The sequence below is a fragment of the Cebidichthys violaceus genome, unplaced genomic scaffold (genome assembly GCF_023349555.1).
Source record: "Cebidichthys violaceus isolate CVI_PGR_0920_01 unplaced genomic scaffold, fCebVio1.0.p SCAF_2, whole genome shotgun sequence".
Taxonomy (NCBI): Eukaryota; Metazoa; Chordata; class Actinopteri; order Perciformes; family Stichaeidae; genus Cebidichthys; species Cebidichthys violaceus.
In genome coordinates this window covers 20,720,739-20,731,203 of record NW_027176372.1, presented here as the reverse complement: position 1 = coordinate 20,731,203, position 10,465 = coordinate 20,720,739, and the positions used below count along the sequence as shown (strand labels likewise).

General features: G+C 41.6%; 1 protein-coding gene across 1 annotated transcript in view; it reads left to right on the top strand.

The window, feature by feature from the left end:
- The first annotated feature begins 240 nt into the window (after window positions 1-240).
- diaph2 (diaphanous-related formin 2) overlaps window positions 241-10,465 on the top strand; it is a 356,685-nt gene continuing 346,460 nt past the window's right edge. The window contains 2 exon segments of the mRNA XM_068715129.1: window positions 241-329; window positions 936-1,337. Of these exon segments, the coding sequence (XP_068571230.1) occupies window positions 1,254-1,337 (84 nt within the window). The 5' untranslated portion in view covers window positions 241-329; window positions 936-1,253.

The following is a 10,465-nucleotide window of genomic DNA, read 5'->3' as shown; positions in this document are numbered from 1 at the left end:
CACACACACACAGTCATTCATTCAGGGTGTGTTCCCGCCTTGCTCCCTATCCGCAGCCGCACTCTTTCATAATCAACTCGGAGATCTATTCCTACAAATGAATGAGTCCCATCCGCCTACTGCGAGATCAGACTGACCCCCTCCGTCACAACAGTCTCCTCCCTCCCGACGCCACGCCGACCTTCTGACTGTCTACACAGCTGACCAACCAGCTGTGGAATCCCCACTCCTTCCGTATCTCACGGGCCAATCAGAATCTAGGAGGGCGGGAGTCACCGTGGGCCTGGCTATCAAGCTTGGTTGCTAATGTCAGCTTTGGATGGGATTTTGTGAGTTTTCTTTGACATTTTATTAATGGTTCATTCTGTATTTTATAGCGTAGTGTTGTATGTGTTTGCGTTTTACGGTGGCTGTCAAAATAAATACTGTTCGGCTGTTTACGGTCGTGATTTTATGCTAGCCTGGCTGAGTGTACAGCAGCTGCAAAGTATTCCAAGCAAAGAGAACAACGGTGATTTTCACTATTAGAACAATTGTTCATTAATTCAGATTAATGGCCGTTTTGTCCGCTGAGTAACAGCCTCGTCGGGGCACGTTTAAATCTGTCAGAGCATCCTTGGCGGACATGACACCTCTTTTTCTCGGTTGCTACAATGTTATTGTTAAGTTACACGGTTGCAAGTTTGCTTTCTCCAGACACAGGGATCTGTATGGAAACGTAAAAAAACCCCCCACATTGGATATATATATTTTTGTTTTGCCGAGCTGTCGATAGCTTCCTCTTACGCGTTTGTTTACATCTGTTTTTACCGTTCACAGTGAAATGCATCTGCACGGGGACACACATGTTAAAGCAAACATTCGTGCAACTGAACGCCCAAGTAATTGTCTCCATCTAGTTATTTATTGTTTGCATATTATTCTGGTAATTTCAGGAAGCCTTGAAGCGACTTACTGCCTAGCTGAGGAGACACCAGGACGGATACCATATCCTACCACACCTCTTCATCTACGAGCAGCCCCCCCCCCCCCCTCTTCCACTTTTTTGGGATACTATTCGGGAACTATTTGGAAGCGGTCAACTTGAATTCATTCTTTACCCTTTTTTTTTTAAACGGACCTAAGCTGAATGGTTTGCTGTACTTGTTAATATTTTTTATTTTTTTTGCTGCTGCTGCTGGAGTTTGCCAACTTTTCGAGGAGGTCGCGTTCAGTCTTTTTTCTGGAGAGAAACTATAACTTTAAAAGCCGAAATGGATCAAGCGAGCGGCGGGGATGACCCGAATAAACCCTCAAAAAAGAAGTCCAGCGAGGACGAGGGTAAAAACAAGAAGCTGGTGAGTATTCAGACGGACTAATTGCTTGGGTTGCAGTGAACTTTCACATCCTGTATTCTCACAAGCAAGGGTTAATTTCACTCTCAACTTGAGAAAAGTTGCATAGTTGCAGAAAATGTAACCACTTTGCTTTTTTTTTTTTTTTCCCCCCCTTGGAAAAAAAGTGTCTTTATTGGGCACATTGCACTGAAACATTTTGTAACAAAACCAAGTTGTTACATAACTCCTGTACATTTAGTAAACAGCACCAGTGCCGCACACTTCTGCTTTAGTGCAGGATGAGGCTACTTATTGATGTGTTATTATGACTATTTAATGTTGCCCAAGACAGAGCAGCTAATAGCTGTTACAGCTGAGCAAAAAGAGATAGTGTTACGCTGAGTGCTTTACTTCTCAAAGCACTCAGTGCATCATGTGATTGTCCTCCAGTCAGTGCAGCTCCTGGAAGTTTGTTGTTGGAGAGCGTTCTTGTTGTGACAGTTAAGCTTCAGTATGTTTGTTGGTACACAAAGTTCACTTACAGGGTGACTCACTGCAGAGCGTGATAGCTGGTGCGGTCTGTGGTGGGTTTTATGAACTGTGTGTGTGTGTGTGTGTGATTGATAAAACTTATGCTTGGTCAGCCATAGCAGTATTATCAGGACAATAAATGACAGTCACAGGAGAACATTGTCTGTTAGATAGCAACTGTGTCGACATTCATTTCATTCATGGCCTCTCTGTTGGCTTTGCGAGTTTAACGTAGAGTGGGCTTATGTGCTTATTTAGAAAGTGGGTAACCCACTGGAGCTGTGGTGTCATTGAGCTATTCCTGCAGGCTGGTCATTGGCCGGAAAGAGATCAAGGCTTGGGGGGCGGGGGGGTGGTGGACCGTTGGGTGGGAGTGGTGCAGGTGTCTTACTTCCAAGAGCATTCTGCAATTAAATCACCCAATTGGTCCAAACAACCATCTGAGAAACCGTCATTGGAAACTGTGTTGTGTGGAAAATGACAGGTGCTTTTAAAAAGTAAGTGGCAGGTGATTGGATGAACCGTCTGCCAATCAAACTCTTAGTCTGGTGAAGAGCCAAAAACATCTTTTCCATCGAGCAGAAAAAGAAAAAAAAATGCATACTGTGCTGTTGTTTTCCGCTCTTCTTAAAATGAAGAAATACCCTCCAGTTCTGATGTAACTGATGCTATTGCAGCGTCTATGCTAACCTCTTTGGGAGCCGCCATTGTTGTGTTGAATACAAAGTCTGGCGAGATGGATTTTTCTTCTTTTTTTTTTTTGTTGTGTGATAAGTGATCCTGCGGTTCTTGTGTGATCTTGGGACCTTGCAAGAATCCAGCTGCTTTGCAAAGGCAGACAGTTAAGTGCCACAGTAAAAAAAAAACCTGTAAATCTAAACTACATATAACTGAGTGTGTTAATGTGTGTGTCACAGCTGACACGCTGTCAGCAGCCGCAGGAATGATCAGGGACTGAACACTTTGGTGGCTGTTGATCATTGTTTCTGCTTTTTCCATATTTGTCAGCATGGGAAGCTTGACTACAGCTGAAGCTCTACAGCCAACAATTGACTGGTAGTGTTGCTTCATATTCGGCCTCTATAGGCCCGTTGATTTGTGTTTCTGCTTCTCTAGAAAGTGACCAATGAGCTGCGTAACAACGTAGGTGGTGTTGCTCTAGAATGCACTTTTCCTAAAACAGGCCCACTCTTGTGCTTCAGATTGCTAAAAGTCAAAATCTCTGTTTGTGTTCCAGCAAAGTTAAGGTGAGGGAAAGTGTGACAACATTAGCTTTTAGACAGGAAGCCCCAGAACGGACCGAGAGGACACGCACTCCCAGAGCTAAGCAAAGGGTGTTGTCTTGAGAAATCCTAACAACCGCCTGCAACTCTTGAATGTCCTGCCTCCCGACTTTGTGAATTGCTTCGCAAAGGAGCGTGGATGACATAAGCACTCAGCAAAATCCCTCGTGAAAAGCCTGTGTGAGATCATTGCTTTCTGCTTCTCGGGCCTGTTCCCTGTTGCTCAATACTCCGGGCAGAGCAGTCGGAGGCAACGGAAGCCCGAACTGTCTCTGCTGCACAAATCTCAACGCTAGAGTTTGGCGGAGGAAGTAATCATTCACCCCCGGGTGGAGACACAATCCTCCTTTTTGTTTGCTCCCAACTTTTTAACGACCCCCGACGTAAACTGTGAGCTCCAAATCTGCTCGCAGAAATGTAAATAAGCTGAAGTGCACAAGCTTGAAGGTGTGTGCCAGTGTCGATCAGCGACACCGCAATTCAGCATCTGTTACCAAAGGGAAATGGAAAAAAAAAAAGAATTCTTTGCAGAGGTCCGTTAGACGATTATGTCATCTCACACCGACACGTTAATATTAACTTGTACTCAACTATTTCTAGTTTTCACCATATTTGGGGCTATTGCATTACATTCCTGACATGCAGTGTAGTTTTGTGTGAATGTGGTCCAGACCCAAGGATTAAAGTAGAGGTTGTGTCTGTCTTTCCTCACTCAGAGCTGCTGAGAGGTACAGGACCATTTGCGTGTGTCTAGTAAACAGAGAGTGAGACACTGGCAACGCCTGGTTTCAGCAAAGTCAGATCAGCCTTTTAGAGGAGAAACACTGAAAGCTGAATGTTTGTTTAACAAGTCACTGGGCAGGATTACATCACAGAAGTACCATTTGGGCTTCAGGCCCAGAATGTAGATAGTCCACACCGCCAAGGACATTAGAAGAACACCGCTGCGTTCAGAGATACACATAATTCCAAACTTTTCTGTTTGTAGCCATACTTTGGGATAATGTCCTTTTTTTGTTTTTTGGTGTTGTAAAAACATGAAATCCAATAAAACAGGCAGAAGGAATGAGGTATTTTTTTTAAAGGGATCCAGGGGAGCCGGTTGCACAGAGAGGGGGAGATATTATCCCTCTGCATACCAGAGTAAAAGATGACCTCACTGAACAGGAACCCCAGAGCCTCCATAGGAACGTGTGACTCGACCTCACAGACTGTGTAGGTTCCAGAAACACCAATCTTCATCCTCTGACGTGTGTTTGGTTCATTTTATGCCAGAATGTAAAAAGTCAAGAGACTGAATGAAGCTCGATTGTCTCGGCCTCCGTAAAAATGAGATCAGAAATGTTGAATAATTACACTTTGTTATTAAAAAAAGTATGAAAAGTCCACCATTACCTTTTGTTATTATAAATATACATTATTTTTATTTCAGATAATGGGAATGTGAAAAGATTTTTTTTTTAAGTTATTAAAATGAATAGTTTAATAGTAGTTTTTTGGCTTCAAATAAAGTGAGACTATGTAGCAGCTTTGTATCTGCTGTGGTTATTATTAATCATGAATTTTAATATGAAATCATGGAAGCACAGCAGCAAGGAAGGCACAGAGTGGTGCTATATATATATATATATCATAGATGTTACAATATATATATATATATATATATATATATATATATATATATATATATATATATATATCATGTTCTGGAATCATTTTTTTTTCAGAAATAGCAATGGAATTATACATATTATTTCATTTTCATTCAGTTCAAAACAAAGTAGTTACTGTGGGCCGTAGGGGAACAAGTAATAAACCACTAGATTAAGATTAGGACACAATGTAGGTAATATAATATGAATATTAAGTATGGTCTTTCATGTTTTTGTGTTATTGGTGGAATTGAGTGCTTCTGAAATAATATCACAAATGTCCTTTAGAAATTGCCTAAATATTCCGCAGAAGGAGAGGCTGGCTCGTTGACACATGTCCATCATTATCCGTCAGGTTTTTTTTTCCAGTGTAATTGGTAATGAACCCTTATTAATTAAAGTGGAGTTTAATGATTCTAATCATGCTTGTCATTTGGTTGGTGATTAAAGTAATTAAGGCTTCAGTAATGAATGGACAGTTCAGCTGTAATGAGACACTCTGGACATGGGAGAGCTTAGTGGAACGGCAGACACTGCTTTCATTCATCGTATAGACATGCAGCTGCTTTAAAGTAACATAAACTTAATTATCATTGTTAAATCATATGTGTTTTATTATTATGTTAAGGCCCCATATACAATCCTGTTGCTTTGATTAACAATATTAAGCAATTTCACTCTATAAGTTATGAAAAGCTTGAACGACGTTGCTTTGTTGTGATGGACAATTAGTGTTTGACCACACCTACAGATATATTTGTGATTCACCAGGAACAGGCGAGGATTTATGATTTTTTTTATAACTCAGCTCTGCTACATGTTAGACCAAGAGCCCAAATTTGAAAGTAGTATATTTTTGTGTCAGAAGGAAGTGTTCTGCTTCGCATCGGTGTCGTTAACCTTCATGTTTTTGAGTTTTTTTTTTGACAGCATCGCATTGAGAATCATGTTAAATGTTTCGCTCTTCAGTCGCTGATGGAAGCTGTGGCGTTTGAAGCCTTTTGATGCTTTGATACATGAGCTTTAGGGAAACCTCAGGGATCATTTCAGGTCACGTTAGCGTGCGGTTAGCACAGGTTGTCAGCTCGTCACACACATGACGGCGTTCTACTTTCTACATCTGCTGCTTTGGCCAACCTCTAAAAGTTTCTGTTCTGCCGTCTCACTTATTATCTTTCTTCCCACGTTCTGCTTTTTTTTTTTGTACTTTTACTTTACGTATTATTGATCGAACGTAACCGCCGGCCGCTGTGTTCGGGAGACGTGTGAGAAAAGGCAGAAAACGGACCACATGTGAGCGTTTTATTGCCGTGCAGGAAGCTGGAGGGAGGAAGTGGTGAAGAATGCTTTAGTCACACAGAGGAAGAAACCGACAGACTCGCATGTCAACCTCTGAGACGAGATCCAGGACCGAACAATGGGACATTTATTCATCTGCCTCAGTTACAATACTATATATATATATATATATATATATATATTTAAAAAAACAAAAACGGCATGAGACATAACTTGAACATCAAGTTTTATCTTTGTCACAATACATCAATTAACTCTGGGTTTGGCCATAGTTGCGCACAGTAGTGAGATGATTCATGCTGTGTGTTGTCTGAGTGTGATGTAGGCCAGGATCACTATCACTGTCCTGCTTTAGTTCACTATTAATCGGTGTAAGCTGACAGCTGTATTCACACCTTTTTAAAAAAAAATAAAAAAATAAATAAAATATCAGTGACTGTTGCAAATATGAGACAGATTGTGACATTTGCTGTGATATACAGTGTAGTATAACGTCATAGAAGCATGTGCTTGGATGCAAGTATGAATAGAAGCTCATAGTATTTTATCTGGAGAATTTAATCATTAAATTATAAAAAGAAATGGATTTGTTCGAGTAAATCTGTTGGTGTAATGTGGGACACTGTGAAAGGAGGTCAATGCGTGAGCACAGCTAACTGTCTGACAGAGTGGACTTGATGCACGGCGATGACGCCGCGAGTCGTCTTTTCTTAAAAGACTCACAGTTTAGTATCTCAGAGGTTTGTGACGGCCATAATCAGCGAGGAACACAAAGGCATTGCTGGAATTTTACAAGCAAGCTTCTCTAGTTATCATCAGAACACGGCTGTCGGGGGTCATAAGTTCACATGTTTTTGCACATGCAAGACAAATTGTTGAATGGTTGAATTCATGTGAACAATGCACAATAATAGCTTCATTTCAAATAGCAGCTAAAATAGATAAAGTGGCTGTCATAGCAGTAATAGTCTTTGCTGGATTTCTGTAAGAATAAATGACAAGGAAACAATTTAAGAGTATCTCCACACAGCGACATCACCAACCTTTCTTACCAACCTCAGCTGTTGTAATCGCTGCACATCATGCCGACCCGTCAGCGATGACCCGAGGGCGGTGCTGTGCCAGTGTGCAGTCACGAGGTCCGGCCAGTCCGGTGTGGTGCCATTCAAATGTGAGCTCCGCTGGCTTTTGTGTTCTTCCCCCTCCCCCCCCTTTTTTTTTTTTTTTTCAATAGTTTGCTGTTTCAGGAAACTGTAAACAGTACCAGCACTCTCCTGAAATAATAAGGCCGCCACAGAGCCGTGCCCTTTTTTAAAGGCACTTCAGCTCTCACAGAAACCCGGCGCATTCTGCATTGCTTTCCTTTTTTTTTTTTTTTCTTTTTTCAAATGAATGACATGTTCTGAGATGTTCTCGGAACTTTTTTTTTTTTTTTTTTTTTTTTGGAACAAACAAGTGAAAGTCAAGATGGAATCTGTCGAGACTTTATTTGTTTATTCAGAATAACTTGACATCCTGCGCTTGATTAAATTGCTTCTGATCCCGTTTCCAGAGAGAACAAGTGTGCGATTATGGTGTTTGCGTTTGATAGATCTGACTGTGCCGGGATAAGAGGCCCTGTCCCTTGTTGTCGGTGTGTTAGCTTGCCACATGTGTATGCTCGTGGCGCTGCCTGCAGTTATACCACTGTGTACCTTGTGTGTTGTTTCAGAACTCTGAATCCACTCAATACTTTCTGTGGTGACGAACTCACAGACGGAGTGACTTTAACTGTGGATGTCTTCATTTTAATTGCAAGTAGAAGCAGCTCATATGGGACTCCTTGTTTTTTTTAAAAATGACAGTTTAATCAGAAATGAACACATGACTTTTCTGATTTGGAAGCCGCGTGACAAATCACTTCAGCATTCGACGTTGCAGGATGTGCAACGTCGGCGATTTAAAGGGTGAAAATGTTCCACCGTTTATGCGGATGTCCAATCCCTGATGATAGCAAAATGTTGTCAATCCAAAAATAAATACATTCCCAAGTGCGCGCTCTGTCGACTGAGGAAGCTCTGCTGCTGCGGAGTTGGCTAGCTGAGCCTACATGTACCAGGATGCATTGCGTGCGAGCGGCAAGTTGCTCTGTCTGATAATGAAACAAAGTAAACTGACAACATTTCAACGAAGGAAATCTTTTTTTATACCTAAACAGTGACGGTGAATATCACAATGTAGTGAAGAAACATCAATTTATTTTTTTCCAATATCATGCAGCCCTCATTTGGACAACTTTTAAATCCCCTCATACGCCGGATACCTGATTTTGAGGCAATAGAACCTCGCCGGTGCTTTAGGAGAGATTGATTGCATCGTGACTGTGTCATCATTTTGTTGCCACCGTGCAAATAGAAACAAATTTATACGGATAGGTTTTATGTGAACCAGTGGGATAATACATTTTTGTTTCGAATCGTTTATTAACAATGTACATCCCTGGCCTGCTGTTGTGTCGTCAACTGAGCGGAACCCTGTTCCAAGCAGCAGGTTTCCTCAATTATCTCAGTTTTGTCGAGTAAAATTCAGAAGCATAGCAAATGTTGAGGATTGTTCTCCGGAAAGTTATTCCGACGCCTCAGAGAAGCGCTTTGTTGGAACGGGCCCTCGAGCTGGAGGGACGAGCACATCTACCGAAGCTGGGATAAAAATGAGACTCAAGGCTGTGTTGCAGATGAAACAGATGTTTACTGTCATTTAACGTCCTGGAAGAATTATTTGCATAGTGTGAGCGAGAAAAACGCTGTTTGCATTTCTACCTGGCTGCCGAAGTGAGTTTTAATGGTGTGTATATATATATTCTTAATGCATAAAGGCTCTCCAGATAGAGTTTGGATATATGTCGCGTGAAATGCCAGATGTGAATAAAGGTCTTCTGCTGCCTTCAAATGGGGTCGTGTTTACTGTGGTAACAAGAAGAGGCCCCCCCCCCCCCCCCCCCACACACACACACACACACACACACACACACACACACACACACACACACACACCTGGAAGTGGATATTTTGTGAAATGCTCAAAGTTCACGAGTTGTGACCCGTTTGCTGACATTGTCAAAAAAAAAAGAAAGATTTGGAGGCCATGGAAGACATTTTAGGGTGCATTCAATGTATTGTAAGACCTCTGGATGCTGACAGCAGTAGCCGTAGCAGCAGCGTTCTCACGACTCAAGCGTTTGAACGCCACGCGCGTAGTGTGCGTTCGTGACTTCCCGTGTCGTGACCACGAGCTCACGGTTTCCTTTTTGAAGGCCGCTTTAGTGCGTCTTCGCTACTCTTTTCCCCTCTTCTCTGCTTGAAAACGATGCACTCAGAGTGCAAACATAAAGATTTATTTTTATGAATTTAATCTTCTGTGCTTCCATAAATCTTTTTTCGTAGCGGCGCACTAATAACCCTCTGAGTTCACAAGCAGCCAATGAGAAGACTTTGTAATCAGATTCATTTAGACAAAGAGATTTATTTAGACTATTGTCTAATTCAGTTACTCCGTTGGTATTTGGTGCTCTCTGATATTGAGCATGATATTGGATATGCTGTACATCTGATTACACAAAGACAAATTATGTCATTTTAGTCTGTAAGGTTTGCTACAAGTCAGCCTTCCACAGCTTGGAGCTCAGTTGTTCTTCAGTGGTTTCCCTCACATAATACCCCGTTCTAATAATAGAGTCTGTAGATAATGGTTTAAAGATGACAATCTGTGTGGTCAAATCTGTAATCAGATATATATATATATATATATATATATATATATATATATATATATGCATGTGTCAGGGCTCTGGAGCACCTTGATGAAAAGTCAAGGAGCAACAACCCAATTTCGAGACATTCAGAACAAGAAAGCTTCTCTTTCCTTCTTAAATGTGTATCTTTGGTAACAGGTACAAGCATGTATCAGCTGTGCCTCCTATAGGAGTCTGTATACAGACTGCAGCCAGCGGGTATCAGATTCACTTGCGGTCCTATTTTTTTTTATATTTTTGATATCTGTGAGTTTTGGGAATGACACTTCTTCTGTTCTTTAAAAAGACGTACCGTCGCTTCTGTTCCTTCTGCCGACTGCTAGATCTCCGGCTGGAAGAAGAGCTTTTCGGAGTTTAAGGTGCTCATTGTATGCGTCTCTGCATCCTGTGTGCTTTTGCACCGTTACTGGGCTTTAGGGTGCTGTAATGTTTACAAGCTGTGGCAAATTGGCAAACCAGGTTTTCCGAGCAACTGTTCGAAAAACAAAAAACGGTAGTCCCCCATGTTGTGCGCTTCATCTGCAGTGAACTCCTCCACCTCCTTAGTTCTGTTCTCACAACAGCAGAATCTAGTTTAATTGCAAATGAACCGCA